General features: G+C 37.1%; 1 protein-coding gene across 10 annotated transcripts in view; it reads right to left on the reverse strand.

Annotated features, from left to right (window-relative positions):
* REPS1 (RALBP1 associated Eps domain containing 1) overlaps positions 1 to 24,259 on the reverse strand; it is a 68,155-nt gene that overhangs the window by 28,157 nt on the left and 15,739 nt on the right. For 9 of the 10 annotated variants that reach the window (XM_080341047.1, XM_080341054.1, XM_080341051.1 and 6 more), the window contains exons 2-4: positions 21,898 to 22,021; positions 15,768 to 15,964; positions 6,349 to 6,502 (exon numbers count right to left, since the gene is read on the reverse strand). In XM_080341047.1, coding sequence (XP_080197173.1) covers positions 6,349 to 6,502; positions 15,768 to 15,964; positions 21,898 to 22,021 — 475 coding nt within the window. Of the gene's footprint in view, positions 1 to 6,348; positions 6,503 to 10,611; positions 10,743 to 15,767; positions 15,965 to 21,897; positions 22,022 to 24,259 lie in introns of those variants that run through there. The other variant, XM_080341046.1, reaches the window with a different exon arrangement.

The raw sequence follows: 24,259 nt of genomic DNA on the forward strand, positions 1-24,259 counted from the left end.
GGACCTCAGAGATCATCTAGTTCTACCCCCTGCCATGGGCAGTGACACCCTCCACTAGAGCAGGTTGCTCAAAGCCCCATTCAGCCTGGCCTTGAACACTCCCAGGGATGGGGCATCCACAGCTTCTCCAGGCAGCCTGTTCCTGTGCCTCACCACCCGCATGGTGAAGAATTTCTTCCTTATATCTAATGTAAATCTACTCTCAGTTTAAAGCGATTATGCCTTGTGCTATTGCAACACGCCCTGCAAAAAAGTGCCTCTTGAGCTTTCTAGTAGGTCACCTTTTAGGTACTGGAAGGCTGCAATAATGTCTCTCTGGAGCCTTCTCTTCTCCAGGCTGAACAAGCCCATCTCTCTCAGCCTGTTCTCATAGGAGAGGTGCTCCATCCCTCTGATCATCTTCATGGTCCTCCTCTGGACTTGCCCCAACAGGTGCAACTTTATCATTATTGTTAAACTTTTTTCTTTTTTAGGTTTTAGTTTGCATTCAAAGAACAAAGCCTTGAAAATTCCTCTTAAGAATCAGGCTTCTTGACACAGATAATTTTTTTTTCTAAATTATTTTGAGACTAACTCAGTTGCTTAAAAACAGACCAAGAATAATAAAAGGCATCCATACAGAGTGCTGACATCTGCTATGTATCAACTATCTGGAACACACTAATTGCAATTCACCCAGTGCCTCGTTATAATCTACTTCTGAAGTACTGTCGATGTTCAATGTCTTAATATTAAAATAACAATAAAGCAACTATAATAAGATTTGGTCATCCACTGCTGTGTGTGCAAAACCCTCAAAATTATCTTAAATTGTAGTTGCAAATAAAAAATTTAAGGAACTCAAATCAGAGGGAAAACAAGCCACCTAGAGCAAGTCTAGAAGAATCCCAGGATTCCATTCCACTCCTTGACTCCTAGAAGAAATGTGGAACTCCTTAAATCCAAACAACATTTGTGAAACTGATTGCTTCAATCTACTCTTCCTGCACAACTAAATGCTTTTCTCTTGATATATATTAAATAAAATCATACTTAGATAGGAATTTCTGCCTCATATATAGAACTACATTTCCTCTTAAAAGGCAGTTTGACTTCTTGTGAGTTTCTGTAAGCCCTCTACACAACCTACAAACAAGAAATAAGACGCTAATGTCATCACTTTAACCCTGCCACTAAACTGAAGCAATAAAACCCAAGAATTTACTGTCTAGATGCTGACTAAAAATATTGCTATGAGAAGTCCATTTCTATATGAGTAATCTATTTATGAAGCTGAAAAATATCAACAGTTTCAGGTTCTTGGAGACTGATGACACTACTAGTACACAATCCGCAGTAAACTGAGTGAAGGAAATCTGAGAATCAGTGAGGCACACTGAGACTAACACATAAAGTGACAGAAACATTGTTAGTATACAAAATCACTATTTGATATCTGCCAGTATGCAATTACTCTTTCATTCCATAAATTACTTTTTCCTAGGAGAAAGTAATGAGAGAAATGCTTAGAACTGCTTTATCATTGCTCTTCTCCTACATACAATAGCCATAATTGTGCACAACACATTTAATCTTGCACTACATAAAATAAAAATGGAGATTTCTATGAGAAAGATCTTTTGAAAGAGGAAATAAGTCAAATATACAAAATTGAAAAGTGTTTGGGTTTTTTTTTTTTAAAGTTTGTTTTACTAGTATAAAAACCCACTAATAATTACTCCTTTTGTCCCCAAATTTGTTCTCCACTCCTAGAAGCTCCTGATGTGGCCTGGAGTTTCTAGCAAATTTATCCAAAATTGCTGAGAATAACAGCAATGAGTTTGATGATGCTTTTTGCCTTGGGGTTATTCTTCAATAGCTGGCCTAACTCTAAAACACCCAAAAGAAATGTGTAGAAAAGCTCAGTCTTTCTCCACTTGGTCTCTCTCAGCACAGAGCTATCAGACTGTAAGATTCAGACAAGTCCTTCCCAGCTCTCCTGGGGATATGTTACATTCTAATTTTACTTTTGACACAATGGTTCTCTCCCTTCTGCCCCTCAGTCACTGACATTATTACCGCTAACCTTACAAATGATAACTCTTACTACAATTTGTCTTACTACAGTACAATTTGTACCCACCCCTACTTAGCACAGCATCTGTTCCAAAGCAGTGCTTTGACAGTGATGGAGATGCCAGTTGCTGTAAATTGTCACACTTTCCCAGTGCTTTACAAGTATTACAAGAACCATTTTCTTTCTCCCTTGTTCAAATAATCTCAACAGGAATAGTCTTGCCTTTCTGTTCCTGTTATTCACTCTGCAATGTAACGTTTTAGGAAACAGGATGGGAAGGCTGGAGAACACCAGAGAAAGATTACTTTCATAATAACTGTGGACACATGGATCTACACACATATTAATCAACTGCCACCGGCCATTAACTCAATTCTCAATCATTAAAACTACATCTGACATTTGAATTAGGGACAGTTACCTTTCACTTTCTTCTCTAAGTACAAAACCAGACTGAACACTGAAGTAGAAGGGAAGGTGGAAGAAAAATGGGTTGTACAGAAGACTCAGATAGTCAGTGTATTTTTAATCTTACAATATGTAACCCAAAGAAGAAACAACCTCCAATGGTTTCTGCGTTTTCATGAATGAGACCACCATTAACAGGACTTTGAATGAAGAGTAAGCCTAAGACCAGTTACCATACTTGAACTTGCTGGTGAAGTCTAATGTGCTATGTTTAGTATGAAGACTTAACTTGAATTCCTGTGGCTGCTCTATATTCTTTTACTCTAGCTTGAATCTCTTACCAACACATTGATAAGTTGTGGAAAATGGTTGCATTTCCCGGGGAAAAAAGTTAACCCCTCACTTTAAGCTAAAAATGTAAGAAATCATCTATCTAGATAACATCTGAGTAGCTCACACTTCTTATTAACTACACAAATGCGGGTTTACTTACAGAGAACTAAATTTTCAACTATGTAAACTAGCAAGAGCTCACCCTATCACCTATTTGTGATGAAGTAAAACCAGGAGGTGAGTACAATTTTGACAATAAGATAAAATGATGTAGAGCTCTTCACTTCCTTAATAATCATGTCCAGATAAGAATAATCATTAACTTTTAACAAGGCAAATTATCAAGAGTTACTGCAGCATTGACTTGATGACAAAGGACTATTCAGTACTTTGCAAGCACAGTAAATATCTCAGGACTCTAAAGACACAAGTGAACTGTTAGTACAGTAAATACATTCCACTTCTGTCCATGAAGTTTTTGGTTCTTTATTTCATGAACTGCAGCAAAATCTCTCCTCATGAGATAAAGAAAGAATTGTGGCTTAGGGCTGCAAGTTCTCATGTATATGCAGCCATCAAAACAGAACTTCAATGCAATGCAAAAAAAAACTTAACAGGTATCCTATGACTGAACAGAAGACTTTTTTTACCAGTTTGAAATCACTATTTGGATACTACCAACATAAATGCTGTGCTTTGCTTCCAGTCCAAACAGACTACAAGGTAATAAAATAAAAATTTCTAGCCTGTATGCTGACATGCCACTCAACAACCATTTGAAGTAGGGAAGGGTTTTTTCTACCAAGCTTGTCACAGTCAGCATCCTTCTGGCAACTGAAGCTCTAGTGCAAAATGAGTGGAAAAGGTAAAGGTAGGAGTATGAAGTAGTTTTTTCTCTTGTAACTATAGAAACTGATCCAGATCAGAGATGCAATCCAGAACTGAGATACAACAACATTATTTTTGAACAGTTTCATCTTAAACTGTTAAATCAAAGGCATCTAGAAGACTTGAGAGACTCAGGTTCGAACAGAACTGATTCTGACATTTAAGGATGACACCTGAACTGACTATAAACTTCATTCTACGCTGGTGATCAACATTTGTCACTGATATTAAAGTAAAATACATGTACCCTTTAGGGCTCTCTTTACAAAAAGGCTGGAAGAAAGATGGTAACAAGCCTTGGCTTCTGATTTCATGTGTATAAGCACACTGACTTAATCATGACAGTGCCTCAGAGTCCAACTACATATAAGCATCACTAACACTATCCTAACTGAATTATTGGACAATACAGTGGCCAAAAAATCTGTAAAATCCCAATTATTTTGCTCTGTTAAGATGAGAACAGGTTTACTTCCTCAAGAAACTAAAAACTACAGCTACAAGCTATGCTTAAACCTTATGATGCAAGACAAGGCGCAAGATTTAAAAAATAAAAATTGAGTCATTAGCTAATAATTATTATACGGCTGAATCTGATACAGAAAGCACTATTTAGCTTGTTCACCGTGGAAATACGATGATGCAATGGAGTGTCTTTACTATGCATAACTCAGAACCTGTTTACACACATCTTTCTCCAAACAACAACAAAAAGTTTTGATTTTTGTCCTTGTGGTTTAAGACAACATGCTATTTATTATTAGATCCATCAGAAACATTTTCACAGTTGAGGTTCCATGCTTTCACTTGACAACCCCATTACCCTCAAACAATGTTTCACATAATGTGAAATACAAGCAGAGACCTGGGTTCTTATTTTTCTTGGATCACAAGTGAAATGGCATAGTCCTGCCATAAGTCCTTCTAAAAAAATACGATGTACTTGCAAATTACCCAATTTTTCAAGAACATCTTGTATTGGTATCAAGATGAGCTTGCAACATAGACTGTTGTTTACTTTTCTTAAAATCAATCTGTTTTTACCTAGATGTCAGCAGAACATTTTTCTGTTATACAAAATACTGTACTTAAAAAGTAGGCTCAAGAGAGGGGAAAAAGAATTAATAATGTCTACAACAGCTGAAATTCAGAGGAATAATTAATCATCTGCAGTGCAAAAGAATCACCCACAGTGAATAAGGATGACAACTTCTTGTTAAATTAATATATGAAAATCCACTCTATCTTTAGCACTGGCAGAACAATCCTTCTGTAACAGTATCTCCAAATTACTTTAAACACACTAAGAACATGTTTCAGTATGGAATACAAAATTGATGAAGATCAAGCTAGTTCAGAAATGTTTTCAGACAACTACTGAAAAATTTATCCATTAGCCATCACAGGGTAAGCACTGCCAAACTGAAATATTAACATGGGATTATAACTTTATTTTTAAGAGGACAATATTGAACTCTTCAACAGTAGGAATAGTTTACACACTTTCCTGGAGTCCTTGACTTTGTAAGTCAGAAAAACTTCACAAGTTAGAAATCAGCTACCAGACAAACTTGTATTCAGCTTGCAAGAAAAGCCAATCAGCTGTACTACACAAGAAAACAGTCAAGAAACTGCTGAAAAAACATTGTTCCTGACTAAACCCACATAAATTATTATACATGTAATGACCAGACTAATAGTATTTATTTTTTTTATTCTAAATTGATTGGCACTTACTAGCAAACAATATTCAGGACACTTGCATAAACATCTGCATAAAATTAATTTAACTTCTAAAATATGTTTTGTTTCCTTATTCAACCAATTCTAACAACAGAATCCCTGGTCCTCAGAATGATGACAGATTGAAAGGTAACAGATCAATTTTGGAACATCACAACTGAAATAAAGCAATTAACCACAGTTCAATCTGAAACTACAGCTTGCAAAATGCAACATATTATTTAGCAGTATCATGAAAAACAGAACCTGAATTAGAATTCTTCCACTGTTCCCAAATTTATTAAGTCTATCGAATATCAGAAAATAGAACTCTATGAAATACGACATATTAAGGTGGAAAGCTTTTTAAATCTGAACACAGTGATCCAACAACAGGGAGGGTCTTCATGTTAAATGAAGAACAATAAAGAATGAAAAGCTGTACTGAAACAAGTGGCTCTACCTTGACAGATTGGAGATACAGTAGCTTCAGTTATGTTTACATAAACTTTAAAGAAAACAAAAAATGTTAAGAGAATTAGTTGTTCTCACAATTCATCTAATCTACCAGAAACATAATTCAAACAAACAATGCATTATCCGCTGCTTTCCCTTGAGCTTCCCATGTCTTTGGGTATACTGACAGTTCCTGCACAATTTCAATAGGATGACAGTTTTGTATTAGAAAATTTTCCACTGGGAAACTTTCAAACTTTCCCTCCCTCCAAACTTTAAGCATTTCCCATACCACAGTAAGAAATGGATCTGCCATGTGCGAGATCACAGATTCCACAGTGTTGCCATCAACACGAACATTTGAATCTGCAAGAAAATTTCCAGGATTGGAAAATACAAAGATAAACTGCCCTAAACTAACTCAATATATTTAAGAATTCCACAACTTTGGGTTACAGCTGAAGCATAACAGAAGACATTTATACCTGGTTGTGCTTCACTAAATGGAGCCCAAAAAGGCCCAGGTCCAGCAAGAGGTCGTTCATTATTCCCTCCGCTGGGATGGCGGTTGTGCTTCCTCCATGTATGTGGAGAGGTTGGTGGGGATTGCTGTGGTGAAACAACTGGAGATGTGGACTCCTAATAAAACAAAGGAACCTTTTAAGTTTTTTACTAAATAACTAAATGCACAAAAGCCTATCTAAAACCATTATTTCTAGGAACAACCATCACTGCAGGTAAAGTCTCATTTTAGAGATTGAAAATTTTAGTACCTATTAAAATGACTGAACAGGAAAAGCCAGGTATGTTATGACTGGCACTAGACACATTCACTTCAAACAATGTCATCTAATATTCTTAACTTTGCATTCTTAAGACAGCAGCAATGCCAAGTTAAATGACTTGGCTTCAAAAGAAATTAGATTATAAGACTCACTTTCACTTGTGATAGAAATTACATTTGAACCCAGGTCTCAAAATTAAAGATTACTTACTATGTAACTTATTATTCTACCTAATTTTCATCAAGTGATTCACAATCAGTTACTTTCATTTAAAAAACAAACCAGAATTAAACATTGTGCGGGGGAGGAAATCACTAGACAGGCCACATTTTTTTTTTAATGCAAAAACACAGATGTAATTTTTTAAAAAAATGATGCCACCTGGGATATACTTTCCTGCTGTACAAATTACAAAGTAGTTTTTCCCTGATTTTAAGGCTCAAGCTTCCCTTCAATTCTACGTTGTAAAATATTATATTATGAGACTACCTGTCTCATGAGACATTCAGATTACCAGATTATTCCACTTAAAAAAAAATACAAAGGAAAAATAATTTACATTGTACAAAGTGAAGCATTTATACAGTAGAAAATAATTTCCTTCCTCTACCTACATCTTTTGACGTTGCTGTTTGCCTGATCTCCCAATTCAAACTAAACTGTAGTACTGAAAACAAGTAAAACAAGAAAGCAAAGCTTGAACTCCGAGTTTCCTGAAAAGTAAAAACAAAGCTAAAAGGCTCAAAATCTCTTTCAGCAGTAGATTAAAAAAAAAAGTTTGGTACTCAATGTTAACAACTGTTAACATAGTATCAATTCCAACAGCCAGACTGACTTTACGCTTCCACAATTCCCAAAAGTGAACTGGTTTGCTCTGCCAAATATTCAAATGTCATTTTGCCTTTTAATCAATATTACATCTGCAAAAGTCTAAAAGTCAATGAGCAATGGCCATAAACAAGCTTTTCTCCAAGGAAGGCACATACTAAAACTATGTGCATCCTAACAATAGTTTCAGGGCCATGATGACTGGTTACTTTCTAATGCATTGATATAAACTTTCACCTCCCGCCCCGCCATCCCCCTCCCCAGCCTGATTTTCATATTTGGTAGGGTATAGGGCCAGCCTGGTTGATTCTGAGACTGAAGTATTTTCTGAAAGTTCTGACTATTGAGTCAGATTTAATTTCCTAGGCCACAATATTTTGAACTTTCCATTCAAAGCATTTAACTGATGCCCACAGGTGTTGACAAAAAGTATTACAAAATGGCTGGGAGTAGTATTAATTCACTTCAACTTTTAATTCCAGGACCAGCTGATTGCACAGTTAAAGTCACTGTTTATCCACAGTACCACCCACCAGTTCAAGATTTTTTTGTGGCAGTTACATGCTTTTTTGAAATTTGCCTGAAGATCCCTCCTCTTAGCATCTTACTTGACCAGAAATTTATTTTAGATGACAGTACATTCTTACCCTTACAGGTACATGGGGGCAAGAGGGGAAGGAGCAAGGGTATCCAGAGTGCCACTTGCAGGCTGGAAGCTAGAACTGAGGTTGAATGGTTAGTGCCCGCTTAGCATATGTAGTGCAACAGGTGCTAGGAGAACTACGATGACGCATCACAGAAATCAATTGAAAACCTTCCTCTTCTGTTGCCTTTCATACAAGCCATCTTTTACCAAACAAGATTTGCAAGATGTTTGAATTTTTAGACAAAATACCATGTGTAGATGTAGGGAAAGCCATGCTTGGTCACAGACACTATTCATTTACTCCAGTACTCCTACTCTTGACAAGTCAGATGGTCCAGAAAGATACAGAAGAAAACCTGAGGCAGACAAACACATGATCATCTACCTACAGGAAACCACTCACTACTTCTAGTAACTGCATCTGAACATTAAAACTCTTGATACATAGTCCTCAAGAAGCAGCCTGGCCCTACCAAAGCTGACAACTGTCACTATTCAGTGAGCCTCCACCTAACATCTGGCCTTACACTAAAGACATAGGAAGAAACTGTAAATTTGATCCTTAACTTCAGTTCTTCTAAATATTTACTTTAGATGAAGTTCATGTGATTCTGTCAAGCATGTAATAATGGTAATCAGATAATCAGAAGTACAAGCATAATAAATAATTAATTTGGTTCTCAATGTTCCAATCAACATTATACCAGAATTCTGAACACTTACAGATTTCTCACAGTTGATTTGAAGCTTCAGTTTACAGCAAAAGTGTGCTGTTAAACAGCGAAAGTGTGTCATTAACTCTGAAGTCAAAAAGCTTCCGGAAGAGTGACAAGCCACATCTTCAGCTTTACTGTCATTACAGTACACACATTACATACAGTAAACTGTTCCCAGAACAGTTTAAACCAAACTGAGATGGCATTACTGTGGCACTATCCCCTGTACAATCCCAGTAACTCTCATATGCGACTCATGGCATCCATTGATCTAACTTACTAGAAGCTTGGGAGAGCTAAACTCTATTTTTTAAAAAATATGTAAATGTACATATATTTTTTTATATACACACACACAAACATATGTGTGTCTATGTGTATGTAAATATATATATACACACACATATATATAAAATGGCTTAGCCAACATACTGATGGCTCAACGCAAGCGTAAAGAAGAAAGATGCAAGCCAGAAAAGACTGGGGAGGAGGCTGAACTGTAGAAACATTCATTCAGATTCAAAAGCATTCACAGGAAAACACAATGAGCAGGAATTTATTGAAACTGTAATTACATGCAAGTTCATTATCCCTTGTACATACGTTAGCATCAACTATGTAATCTGCCTTTACAGTGGGTAAGAAATTGTCATTTTCATATACTCATGCCTAGAAAACATGGTTTGTTGTACAAAGTTTCCACTTCAATTTTGCATTGAGCTTCACATTTTAGTCAACAGAGCCTGTATATCCATTAGGACCACGTCTGTTCCTCAACTGCAACATGCACTCTCATAAACTGAGTGTGTTTTAAGAGTTTGAGTGTATGTTGCAGCTGAGGAAGCAAGGCTGTTCATCTGTTCAATCTATTAATAAAATAAACTCATTTTGAAAGCCTGAAATATCCAGGATCAGATTTTTATGAGAGTATCAGGGTAAAGAACCTAACTTAATTGCTCTTCAAAATTCTAGCATGGAACAACTACAAGAATTTGCCTAATTTGGGCTACCGATAACTCAGATATTTTGAGTTTCACCAATTTTAACAGAAGTTGCCTACCTAATCTCTTCAGGAACTTCAACAATTTTATTGACCATCTGCATACCGTAGTTGATGTATCACCTATGAGATCAGCTACTATTAAAATCCTATCTTGATAAACTGTTCTAGCACTTCCAATGCAATTATATTCAAATATTTAAAACACTACCTTTTAATTTATCTCCAAACAAAACTCCATAAAAATCACAACAATTATGATGTTCTGGTTTTCACTATCTGAAGACATTTATTCTTCCTCTTTACATTATTCCAGAAAAGTTATTTAAATAAAAGCATGTTGACATAAATAGTTAATAATTGTTTAACACTTTCATATTAAATCTAACTGCTGAGAACATTCTTCTCAATCACTAATTAATGTTATATCTAAAAAACAAAAATTAAGTAATCCATCTTAATTTGAAAAAAAAAAAAACAACCCACACATTAAAAAAGTTTAAAAAGAATGACTTTTGTCAAACTGGAATTACAAAACCAAGACGCTACAAAGGACTCAGAACTTGGACTTTTTTGGACTGACAAATACCTAGTAGAAATGGCATGTTAATTAAAAAGCTGATATAATCTATGGCTCTTAAAGAAGAATCTTAGTGAAGATAAGTCAAACAAACTGGAGTACGGCAACACAATACTGTGCTAAAGCAACTCTGGAGGGAGCTCAACCTCAACAGAGCATTGCAAGCATACATGAGTCAAATGAGATGATAAACCTTTTCCTGGATCTCACACTTCAGGCCAGAAGAAAGCCTCCTAAGGAGAATTCCAGAGACAATGAAGCCAGACATGGTATCCGAAGGGTAGCTCTAAGGGTGTTGTGATCCAGGTCCTGATATCACACAGCCTGCATAAGAGTCAGGGAACAGATCCATCATGAAGAAAGATTATGCTAGAGATGGTAATTGCATCGCAGAACCCGTGTTTTTGTAATCAAATAGCATTCATACTGAAGAACAAAACAGTCCAAGGTTCTATGTGAACTTCTCCACATGCAGCACTACACATATTTAGAGGATGGCGGTGGAGGGGTAGTTCCCCCAATTACAAACTTGTTAGTCTGACCTCAACAGTTTGAAAAGTTTTAGACTAGGCTGTGAAAAAAAAAAAAAAATTAAAAACACAGACACAAATTGAAGAGGGATCAATCACAGCATGGGAAATTTTACTTAAGTTGGCTGATATTACTTTTGTGATTTTTCTAGACAAAAGAACTGTGCTGCATTTAACCTGAATCTCAGCATACTTGAGTGAGGTACCACACAAGATAACTTCAGTGTGGAGATCAATACAAGAATCATAGGTGCAAAAGAACTCACCACCAAAGGAACAAAAGTGGATTGTATTAGAATGGGAACTATGGAGTTGAAAGGAAGTTTCTAATAATGCTCCTGAAGGACTGATTTGAGGAATGACCTAATTTGATACTTCAGGTTACTGTTCATGCACACAAAATAGCATGCTGATGAATTCTGGTAACAAATGTAAGGAGGCACCAGACAGGGTGTATTCCTTTCAGGACATAGGTAACAGTAAACAACCAAGTTTTAAAATATAAAATACAGATTCTTGCATAATGGAAATTAATACCAAAATGCATAATGAGAATCAATGAGCTGAAAATGGAAGACTGGATGCACAGGTCAACTATCAGACCATTATGATATCAAGCAATATATCAAGCAGAAGCAGAGAAGTACCCTACAAAATAGTACTGATCCTGATGAGATTTCATTTGGAACCAGGAATACAGATCTACTGTATGTTTTCAATAAGAACAACTTCAAATTGAATCAAAGGCAGAGAAGGATTGCAAGGATTACTGATAACTACTTTGAGAGAAAACTGAGACTATGGATTCTTTTGTCAAACAAAACAAAGCTAAGGGGGAACACAATGGTTTTCTAGTAAATACTGGTGGTGTTCTGCAGCAAATACTAAGAACAAAGTTGATAAAAGAACAGGTATTGCCTGATCTAAGGGAAGTGGAAATTCCCACCATATTCCCAAAAGTATCTCACTATATTCCTACAAAGGCTCTACAATAGTTTTCCCCAATGTGGCCATTATGGACAAAAGGTTGGAAGTTCAAGAGAGAAACTTCTTTTTTTTTTTAAATAACTCATTAGCTAATACAATTTATCAAGATAATAGAGTTAGACTGAATGACATGAGGTCTTTTCCAGCTCTGCACTCCTAAACAATTTAATTAATACCCTATGTATTTTACTTGGAATTACCTCTTCAATCTGCAAAACAGAAGTGAACAGAAATGGACTACTGGCAAAACCTTAAAAGAAAGTCACATAAATTCTCATATCGTTAAAAGATGAAATGATCAGATTGACTGCTACAGGTGTCAAATTTGAGTTTTCCCTCCTGAAGCTGCACTGATACGGCAATTAATCAATATAATCTAGAGTGCCAGTATTATGCTTGAAGCAATCTGAAATAGATTAATACTTTATATTCACCTGGATATAACAAGGTTCAGCCTATAAGCATTTGCAACAAATACGTTTTTCAACTGATAGAGCCTGAACAGCTCTTGAAACAGGCTACTCCCCTTTCACAGAAAAGGGAGTAAATCAGTAGAGCAGTACCGGATCAACATCTAGACACATTTAAAGACACTGGAAAAAGTATTTGCTTTTTAGCTTTAACAACAAAACAAAAAACATTCAAAGGTAGCATCTAACAGACTGATACTGAGAACATGTAGTCCCTTGAAAACTACCTTCAGAAGACAGAAAATACTTCATAATCTCAACATCGCTGGTTCTTCTAAGAAACTGCTTTTAGTACCTTTGTCTTCATTCAATTCCTTTATGAAATAAAAAGCTTCTATCTGCAATGACAGATCCTAATTCTTCTAGGAAGATTTATTTTTAAAAAGCACAAGAACTCAACAGAATCTAGCTTCTCAAGATTAGCTGAAATTGATATTTTCAATAGTATATCTGCTGCTACTAAGGCACAGAGATATGTATACACGCTGTGGTTAACACACATCATGTCAACACAAGTGCTCATACAGATGGCGCATTGTCAACAGAAGTTTTCAAACGTACTTAGCCTCTATCTTCTAGGAAGATGAGCAGAAAAAAATATTTTCCCCCAATGTTTTATCTCCACCAGCATGTGCAGTCAACATGCCATCTAGTGAGTAAAGGCACCTCTCATTATTTGGCGTGGCTCCTAGAATCAGTTCTGCAGCTTCCATGAGAGCTGGCTGTGACTTCAGTCATCCTCTAGTAACATTAACAATAGTAAAAATATATAAACTTCTGGCCAGTGCTATATTTATATAATACTTCGCCATTATAAACTGAAAGTGCCACCACAGAAATGGTTGGAGATAGAAAAAGGACATTACTGAACTTAGCTCGTGCTTACTTTAAAAGATGACCTCATTTATAGCTGCTCTTTGGAAACACAACATGATTGCCATTTCCTGAGAACCTGCATCCAAGTAAAACTCATTGAGGGGAACTGCCAAAATAATGCATTGATAAGTAGTTTTAGCTAGGACATTTCAGTAGAAAACACTCATATAAATTCTTCTACAGAAATCAATTGTAATCACAAGATGTTAATCTACGCATGACAAATCTCACCAATATGGAAAACTGCGCATGAATGAACCAAGGCTTTAAAGAGGAGGATTAAGATATCTTGTGGTTTCATATAAATATAAGATCTCAGCCAGAGCATTTAATGAAATAAATTTAATGTATTTTGAAGTGCCAGACATATTATCAAAGCCAGTAAACAGTTTAAGAAAAAAAAATAAATTTAAAACCCCAAACTCACTAATGGAGTATGTAACAGCTATATGACAAGATCTAAGAGTGACATATCCAAGCTTAACTTTGACACTCAAATTCCTCCAGAAAGAACAGTGATCCCTAGGAAAATGACATGCTGTCATCTACTTCTCAGACATCGGCTCTTCTCATCACTGAAAGAGGTGGCATATAATGAGGATTCACAGTCTGAACCTCTCTCTTGATTTTATAAATCTGAGTCATATCTCTACGTAAAGACAACTGGATCAGCAATTTCTACATGAACATAGCTAAAAGTTGCATCTATCTTTTGGGAAATAACTCAATTAGAATATTTATGTGATTAAGTGAGAAACCTGGGTTCAGGGCCTGTTCTCAGCCTAAGGAGACTGAAATTCTCAGCTTTTTTGACACAGTGTCTGAATCAATAAATATTAGACTGGGACAAGAAGGCTGCTTAAATGGATTCATTGTACATGTAGAGCCAGCCACAGAAAACTAGTTTTACAACAGGGTGCAAAAAATCAGACAGTACTTCCCTGATGTTTTACACCAAGAATGCAGCTTAAAACTTCTGGACTCAATGATGTTACATTTGCTTCAATCTGTGTTTTGGGCCAGATCTCTCAAAGGACTTACACACAGTTCCTTTATTCTGATGATTCCATACAGACTTGTGTGAGAGATACCAAGTTGCTTCTATCAGCCACAATGGAGAAATGAAATTTGGATGCCTATACACCTTTGTAAATACATGGCTTCTTTATCCAGAACTTGAAGATCTCAAATACCAGATTTTTTTTTGTCATTTTAAAGTTAGACCAGTACAGATTGCTACACCAAAATAAAGCTGTTCACTAAATACATTCAACACCATGTTGCAAGCACACAAAACACTATTCAACCAAACTAAAACCCCATCGTCAGATCAAGATCTGCAATTGGTGATTTCTTCATGAAGTGCTTGAGAGCTATCTCAAAAACTGGACAACAAGAAGCTCTCTTCAGATCTGGTGCCAGCCCTCCTCTCATTACAGTCACCATCCCCAGCTTGGGAGACCGGAAGTGGCAGCCAAACACTGATTTTGGATGGCCTCTGCTAATTTGCTTTTTCTTTATATTGGATCAGCCTGGGCTATTTCCAGAGAGATTAATAAATGTTTACTAGTGACTCCTTGATTCCCAGAAAGACTAGAGGACATCTGCAAGTTCCTCAATTCTTTACAAAACAAGGCCAGAGAACAGTATGCTATGGAGAAGAAAATGGATCATTCAACAGTTATGCACAGACATATATTCACGCAGCAAAATTTAATATTTGCACTCAGTGTTTTTGCTTGTAGAAAAGACAATCAGAAAATATTTCCCCACAGAAAGAGAGTGTAAGGACTACAAAACCCAAGGAACTATGAGGAGGCACAGAGTTGTAAGTCTTTACATTTTTTATTTATTCAGATATTATGTAGCTGAAGATGAAAGAACCAGCAAGTAAAAGAAAATTCATTTCCTCATTATTACAGCACAATAAAAAACTACGTGAAAACTTCTGTCTATTATTTCTGGTTATTATTGTCTCTACTTAACAATTACATAGCTGAACAATAAAAATATAAGGCAGAGAAAATAACCAAGATTTAAAAACAAATTCTAAATAAAGTATTTCAGATTTAAAGGTATTGGAGTACACTGAAGGACTAGAAACCCAGTCTTCCATAGCATCCACTATCACTGTTCCAATGACCAGGAACCCAATGTGAACTACCTAATAGATGACGTATTAAGATCATAATGAATTCAACTTGATATTTTCTATCATACCTTACACACTGATTTTCTTTTGTCAATTCTTTGCCTCTTACCACTGATATTTTAAACACAAGATTACAAGACATCATAAAAAAATGTCTCCTACATGCAAGTATTTCAGAAGAATATGTGGTCTTCATGTATAATATAGACTAGTATGATTATTTTTTTTAAAGAAACTATATTGAAAAGAACAAAGCTTAGAGGCCCTATCAAATTGACACCTATGCAGCAAAGCAGTGGTTAACAGCCTGATTTAATTTTCTAAGTTAATTTACCTGTTGATCAGCTGATGTACGTTGCTGAACTGCATCATGGCTCACAGAGCCTTTTTTGACTTGTATCCTGCCAGGTGGTGGAGGAATCACACCTGAATATGAAGCTGGGTTATCAGCATCTGAAGAATACAAGGCTGTGTGTCTTGATTCTTGTTCATTCTTTGACATAACAAATCTGGGAAGAGGAAGGTCCTTTACTGTTTAAAGAAAAAAAAAAAAAAGGTAGAGCAAGTCATTTACTACAAAGAAGTATGATGCTTAAAAACAAAAATGCAGTTCTATTTTGCAGTTAAAATTACACCCTTGCCTTAATTACTTAAACACAGACTGCTGCTATAGTCATAGAACTGTTTCGGTTGGAAGAGACCCTTAGGATCGAGTCCAACCATAACCTAACCGACTCTAGCACTAAACCATGTCTCTAAGAACCACATCTAAACGTCTTTTAAACATCTCCAGGGATGGTGACTCCACCACTTCCCTGGGTGGCCTGTTCCAATGCCTGACAACCCTTTCCGTGAAGAATTATTTCCTAATATCCAAACTAAACATCCCCTTGCACAACTTGAGGCCATTTCCTCTTATCCTATCACTTGCTACTTGGGAGAAGACACCAACATCCTCCATACTACAACCTCCTTTCAGGTAGCTGTAGATAGTGGTAAGGTCTCCCCTCAGCCTCCTTTTCTCCAGGCTAAACAGCCCCAGTTCCCTCAGCCACTCCTCATGGGACTTGTGTTGCAGGTCCCTCACCAGCTTCATCACCCTCCTCTGCACTCTCCCCAGCACCTCAATGTCTTTCTTATGATGAGGGGCCCAAAACTGAACACAGTGTTCAAGGTGGGGCCTCACTAGTGCTGAGTACAGTGGCACAATCACTTCTCCAGTCCTGCTGGTCACGCTGTTCCTGATACAAGTCAGGATGCTGTTGGCCTTTTTGGCCACCTGGGCACACTGCTGGCTCCTATTCAGCCAGCTGTCAATCAACACCCCCAGATTCTCCTCTGCCAGGCAGCTTTCCAGCCACTTTTCTCTAAGCCTGTAGCACTGCCTGGGGTTCCTGTGACCCAAGTGCAGGACCTGGCACTTGGTCTTGTTAAACCTCATACAACTGGCCTCAGCCCAATGATCCAGGTGGTCCAGATCCCTCTGTATGGCCTTCCTATCCTTCAGAAGATCAACGCTCCCAAGAAATTGATGTAATCTGCAAATTTACTAAGGGTGTACTCAATCCTCTCATCCAGATTATTGATAAAGAGATTAAATAGAACTTGCCAGTTAGAAAAGAGCAAATGCCCTTTCTGAATTATACTTCATGAATCTGCTACCAAACTTGTAGTTTTGGTATACAAAGAGGACTTCACACAACTCCATAAGTTTTACACTACAACTCTGCACTAAATGCAGCAGCAACCAGATTACCTGGATTTAGCTCACTTTTTCTTAGTTTTGCCAACACTTAATTATTGAAATGTGATTTTCAAAATTTATCTACCATTTCTAGCACATATATAGAATTAGAGTGTCTTCATACAGAATAGTTCATGAGCAAAGATGCTAAAATACTGCAGTACATTCAACATCATCTTTTAGTGAGCTGATTGCATATTTACAAGAAATAATATAATCTAGTCTTACTGCAAAAACTGCAACTATTCCTTTAACACATCTAAGCACACATTTCTACAATAGAAGCTAAATTAGCTGTTTCACTGGGATACAACGAGGAGTATTCCAATATCTCTTCACTTTGTTACAAACACTTTTAAAGTAAAATTTCTAGAAAATGCTAAGAGGTCCTCAGAATAGTCTGATGGTTCAGAATAGTCTGATAGAAAAATGAGACTGCATAAGTCTTCAATTTTTCACTGAAAGATTTCTATCATTTTTCTGAATCCAGACACCACTTTTTTATTGGTCCACTGTGAATACAAATAAATTGCAAATTTGCTGTACAGCCTGCTTGGAAATTATATTTCCAGCACAAAGCAAATTCTGAAGCATGGCTCAAATTTAGTTCCTCTTGTTGATGGCTTACATTGATTACTTTTGATACTGAAAATGAGTCAGTAGTACTATCAACTCTATTAAAATATGAGATGAAATTGCACACAGTTTACTGTATAAAAACTGAAGATTAAACTGATTAGTATTAGAAGAGTGTCATTTGGATCCATAGTATCCAACTATAGACACCTTTATGTATCCATAGACATTTTTATGTATCCAGTATTAAAGAACATCACTCCACTAAGAACATAAATTCTTTACTTAAGCCACTGTCACTAAGCACAATTCAAAGCGCCAAACAGCTTTCACCACAGGTAAGGAGCATGCAACACAACCCCTTTGCAAAAGTTATGGTTATCCATCATGTGGAAATACTGTTAAAGCGAATCCTGATGCTTTCCTCATTCTCAGACACCCATTTTCACATTAGCTTTGTACCTCATATTGCACTAGGAACATTATTCGCATAGCTAAACAGTGAACTACAATGAGTCAAAAAGTGAAAAAGTCATTACATAAAAGTGATAACTTGTATCCCTCCAAAACATGATAATACAGATACTAGAACATCCAACTGACACAGGGCAATCAGTTGTTTCAACATGAGGCTTTGCCATGAGATGTCTAGCACTATTTAACAAAATAATATAGAAAGCTCTAAAATAAGAAAAAAAAATCTCTATTATAGTCTTCTTTTACAACAAGACTAGATAAATGTAGGTTTGTTTCAGTGTATTGTTTCTACACAGCCAAGTGAAATCACCCATGCTTACTTCTCTCCTCTGTCTTTTCTTCATAACAGCAGAAAATACTAATTCTAACACTACAACATTTTTTACTATTCAGAAATCCCTCAGTTATAAATACAATAGCTGTTATGAATGGCATTTAATCTTGATATTGAATAAATCTGAAACTTCTACGTACCTGTATGTTTGCATCCTTGTTAACACTTACTTTCAACAAAAACCATATTCCATGTTTAGAAAACAAACATTACTTTGAAATAGACATTGCTCATTAATTTCTCAATATTAATTCCTCAATATTCTGGGGGTTTTGGTCAACAGCAAGTTGATCATGGGCCAACAGTGTGCCCTAGCAGCCAAGAGGACCACCTGTGTCCTGGGGTGCATCAAGCACAGCACTGCCAGCCAGGTGAGGGGGGTGATTGTCCCGCTCTGCTCTGCACCTGGAGCACTGTGTGCAGTTCTGCATGCCACAGGATAAAAAAAGATATTAAGCTACTTTTCCAGTGTCCAGAAGAGGGTTATGAAGTTGGTGAAGAGTTTGGAGGGGAAGCTGCATGAGGAGCAGCTAAATTCACTTGGTTTGTTCAGCCAGGAGAAGAGGAGACTAAGGAGAGACCTCATCATTGTCTACAGCTTCCTCACCAGGGGAGGAGAAAGGGCAGGTGCCAAACTCTGCTCTTTAGTGACCAATGACAGAACCTGAGCGAATGTCAGGAAGATGTGCCAGGGGAGGTTCAGACTGGACATTAGGAAAAGGTTCTTCATCCAGAGGGTGGTGGAGCACTGGAACAGGCTCCCCAGGGAGGTGTCACAGCCCCAAGCCTGACCACTGTTCAAGGAGAGACTGGGCAAGACCTTTCAGACACACGGTGTGAACTGTGGGGTTGTCATATGCAGGGACAGTAGTTGGACTTGATGATCTTTAAATGTCCCTTCCAAGTCAGGACATTCTATGACTAATTTACCTTCCTGGAAGGAAAATTTTCTGGGACGGCAAAAGGACAACAGATTTAGAAGCTTGTAGCATAATAACTAAAGCCAGTATTTTCACTACACAGCAAATCTCAGTAATCACAAAAGCACTTAGTTAACTACGAATCAACTGGATGACACTTGTGCTGGATGGACTCAGTACTCAAAATTTGATTGTAATCTCAACTTGGAATCTCGCGTAAAGAAAGTTTCCTATCTACTGAAGACACACAATGAACCAAAGAGCAAAAGAAACAAGAACAGCAGTGGAGAGAAAACACCAAGATAAAAGAATGAAAAACATTATGACAATCATTGAATAAAACACACAGAGAATGCAGAGCTGAAAAGCAGATGTCCTAAAAAATAAGCTTTAACTAATTTTCAGTGTTCTACTTTGAAGAGAGAAAGAGTAAACGGATTAGTTTGGGATAGTTCTAACAGTTCCTCTAGAAGACCTCTTGGAGATGGACTGTGGGCAGAACCCAGCTGGCCAGGTTGCTGAAACCCAGTTTTCCAAGGAGGGTAACCAAGCTCAAAATCATTGAGTATTCAAGCCTGCTATATTTCAGCTGCTTAGTAGCTGCTACAATACTTGAATCATCCTAGGAGTACAGACTTCATAGACAGAACTGGAACCACTGCAACCAAGGCAACAGACAACTAAAGCTAAAAACAGTTAGGGTAAAAATAAATGTTCTGTCAATTGTACTTGTTGTATTTAGTAGGTTTGGAACCAGTTACAAAAAATTATTCCTCGAAGTCCAGAAACCATCAGAAGTATTTCTAGTACTGTCATGCATCAAGAAATGTATTCCACTATAGAAGACCCAATAGTTGCTATTTTTACAGCAACATATTCTATATTTTGGAATTAATTTTGTATCTTCATTTTCACTCCTTCAAATTTCCCCCCTCCTCCCCCTTTGTTTTAATAGAAAAGTTCCTTCCAGTCAAGGTATTTTTCATTAAAATAAAACCAAGCATACAAAACCCTGGAAAAAGCTACATACACAGATTTTAACCTTTGCCTTCTTCAACAGGCATTTGATGAGAAATCCCACAATATATCAAGTCCCAGTTTCTATCAGATGTTAAGAGTCGAAAGTTCCTTTTCCAACTTTCCTATTCTGTAGCATTCTGAACACTCATCAGGAAAGCTAGAAAAACTGTTTATAAACACAGGGTGGCTTGTGAGCAGAAAGGAACTTGAATACTAGCAAAATGTTGACTGAAACCCTGCACTTTTCCAGAAAGCTACAAAAAACCCCACGAAAGCAGTATACACAGTCTGTATGAGCCTACAATAAACATAACTGTAAAAGTATACACAATGATTCCTTTACTTTTGGATAGCTTTCTCAAATACTTCAGTCATACCAGATTGTTTTTAACATAGCGTCCTTAATTATTCTGTTTAATCTATATCCTTTAGACACAAAAAACTCCTAAGCTTTCTTTTAATTACTAGAATATATAAGTTATATCATAACATGTATTCTATTGACATAAAATCTACTAGGGAAGTCACCTTAATGCAAAGCTGTGCTCCAAAGATATTTTTTAATTGTGAGTTGTATACTATACTGCAAAAGGCTGCAGTGCCTATAAACTTAGTACTTCACCTTCCCAAGTCTATTTTCATCTTACAAAGCAATACTGACATGGGGCCACTCATGTCACTCAAAAAGCTACAGTAGAGCCTCATATCAAAACTCTTCCCGCTGTTCTGAATTGTCTTCCCAGAGTAAGCTTTTTCCTATTTCACTGCCCACACCACAGCTGACCTTTGAAAGTAGGATAACAGGTGTTTTGGCTGATAAGACTTCAAAGATCTTTTACAGGTCAAGTTTTTCACTAGAAAAATCTTAAACCACTAATCCTCACATCTGCACTAAGAAGGGAGAAAATTGTCAAGCCAAGTGTGAAGGAATTTGACTTTAGAAAATATGACCTTTCACTTGTTGCAATCAAGGCTTCCCAAACTCAGCAACTACAAAAGCCTGCAAACATTGCATTCTTCTTTTCCTTCCAATTCACATTAGTCCTATTAGTACTTTATTCAGAGGATATGGCACACAAGTTCTAACATCAGTAATCTATAGAATGAACTTGTACCTACACAACAGTCGGTAGTAGTTGTTCATTTACCCCATGATGAACACAACAGCTATACCACAGGTATTGGTAAGGTGTTTCACCTTGCATTTATTACATAGTAGGAATACTCTCCTTCATAGTTTCTCCACATTTTTTTTTTAAGTAAGCAGCATGTATAAAAAGACATACCACACTAATTTACAAGGTTACTCTACAAGAATCTGTGAGCCAAGTAAAATAATTCTGCTTAGCAACTGAATTGCAACTCCCACCCCCACCCCGATCCCGTGACTTACCTGTATTTAAGCTTTCCACTCTTAGAGGGAGACCAGATTGGGCCACAGCGACAAGTTTCAAAGCAATGTAAAATTGACTTCTTCCAAAATAGCCAAGTCTCGTTGCACCACAGAGCTCCATAATCTGAAACAGAACACAGTTACTTACACAAAGAAACTTAAAACATGAGCAGATCTACCAAGGTGATTTTATATATTTAAGAGAAGCATGCCTTGCACTAAATGCTCACATCTTCCTCTATACAATATTTCAGTAACAACTTCACATGCAGTCTTTAAATATTATGTGAAATGAGTCAGAGTATGTGATTCCTCACAGTCAGCAAAAGCATCAAGTCTAAAACTTGCATTTTTTCCCAATTACCCACCTTGTCTTTCATCTACACTTCTACAGAATTGATATGAGACACAGTAAGAGAGTAAACGGGATCATGCTCTTTTGAAAAAACAAAACAACAAAAAAACCCAAACATCCCCCAAAAAATACCAAGAAAGCACATAATAAACATCCTATGTCGTGATTAACTATTCCATTAGCAGTATATTGTCTGTCTGCAGCAACTGCAACAGAGAAGGAACAGCATTCAACATTTTAAACACTATATTGTCAAATGTAACCCAGAAACACAAAATTAAGACTTCCAAATAATTCTCAGACAAAATTGAATAGTGTGTTACTAATCAAGTTAGTTAAATGGTCTGCTCCCAAATATCTCCCCGAAGAGTTTCAATGAGAGATTAGAATTTATAAAAAGTGAAAAAGCTATACAACTGTAAATTATACCTTCCAGCCTTTTCTGATATACGCTTGCTATAGCTCAACATTTAGCTTATGAAAAATCCTATAAAGCATTCATTCAGAACACAAAGAAGTGTCCACACAAGCATGGATTTCAGCATTGAAGAGTACAGAACTTCAGGTTCTCCAAACACCACCACAGATGCTATTTAGTTTAAGAAGTACAACAAAGTTGTCGTGTTATCTTATTCACTTTCTTCCCCTGGTGTTCTATAAAATGGAAAGGTGCTTTTGCCCTTTGTTATGAATTTTGAGAAATTCTGGTCCCTCCAGACAGCAGTATTCAAAGATACTGACTGTACACTCCTCCACATTGAAAGCCTGCAAACTTGCTGTGGGTGCATTCCTGCTTGTGCCAGGTCACTAATAAGATACTAAGCACGACTCAACACAAATCACTCTCCAAGTTCAATGATCCAGATTGTCTTTTCATGTACCTAGTAGTCTCAACCAGACTGTAACGTTCCTAATGAGACAAAGGATACTCTTGGACACCATGGTGAAAGCTTTTTTGAAGTCAAGGTAGATTACATCACTACTTTTCTTTCTTCAGCCACAGTTCTAGTCTTGCACTTCACAGCAGACAATCCAGTTGACAAGTACCCTTGGTAATTCCATGCTTCTAAATCTAATTACTATTTTCACCTTCATATGCCTAGAAATGGCTTCCAAGTAGATCTGCTTCACAACTTCTCAGAGACCAAGTTGCAGCTGACCAGTTTGCAGTTCCTCAAATTAACCTTCATGCCCTTCCTGAAGACAGCTGCAACATCTTTCTCTAGTCAGAGGCCCAGCCCTGATCCCCACAACTATTCAATGAGAAAGGTGGCTTGCAATGATATGAGCTAACTCTCTCAGCACCCACAGAAGTATCCCATCTAATCCCATGAACTTCATATTTCTCAAAAGATCCATCAATCTTCTCGTGGTACTACTAGTTTCTCTCCTCCTTCAATCTCATGTCCAGCTACAAAAGCCCATGAGACCTTATCTTTGAAGATCAGTACAGTGAAGGCACTGAGAATCTCAGCCTCATCTACATCCATGGCTGTCAATTTCTCTCCTCACAGCTCAGCCATAAGGTCCCTGTTTGGCAAATCTGGTCTCCTGACACATTCGCTAATTTTCCTAACTAGTGGGATGGACCATTACTGGGCTTAGAGAAAGCTGTCCTAAAAGATTTCCCAGCTTTCAGAGATCACAGTTCTGAAAGGCAGAGGAGCCCCACTTTTAGGCAAGCTCCAACTGAAAAAGTCAACTACATTTTCACATATCAGCAACTGAACCATGTGACCCACAAGGAACTAATCTGTATGCTTAAACACTGCTGAAACAGGAAACAGCCTTTGGTAACTCCATACAATCAGGCAAATGGATGGGCTTATTACCTATAGCTAAGCTAGATATTGCTTATCAAAAAGCTGCACCAGGATTCTAGGACCTCCTGAAAATAAGCTGTTGTAAAACCTGTCACACGAAGGTGTGGGAAGTTGAAAAACACTTTGTCCCAAAGAAGTCCCAAGAGGATCAGCAGGTCTAGGGCTGTGCATGTAGCTCAAATTC

This window comes from Nesoenas mayeri (genome assembly GCF_963082525.1).
Source record: "Nesoenas mayeri genome assembly, chromosome: 3".
In the NCBI taxonomy this organism is placed as follows: Eukaryota; Metazoa; Chordata; class Aves; order Columbiformes; family Columbidae; genus Nesoenas; species Nesoenas mayeri.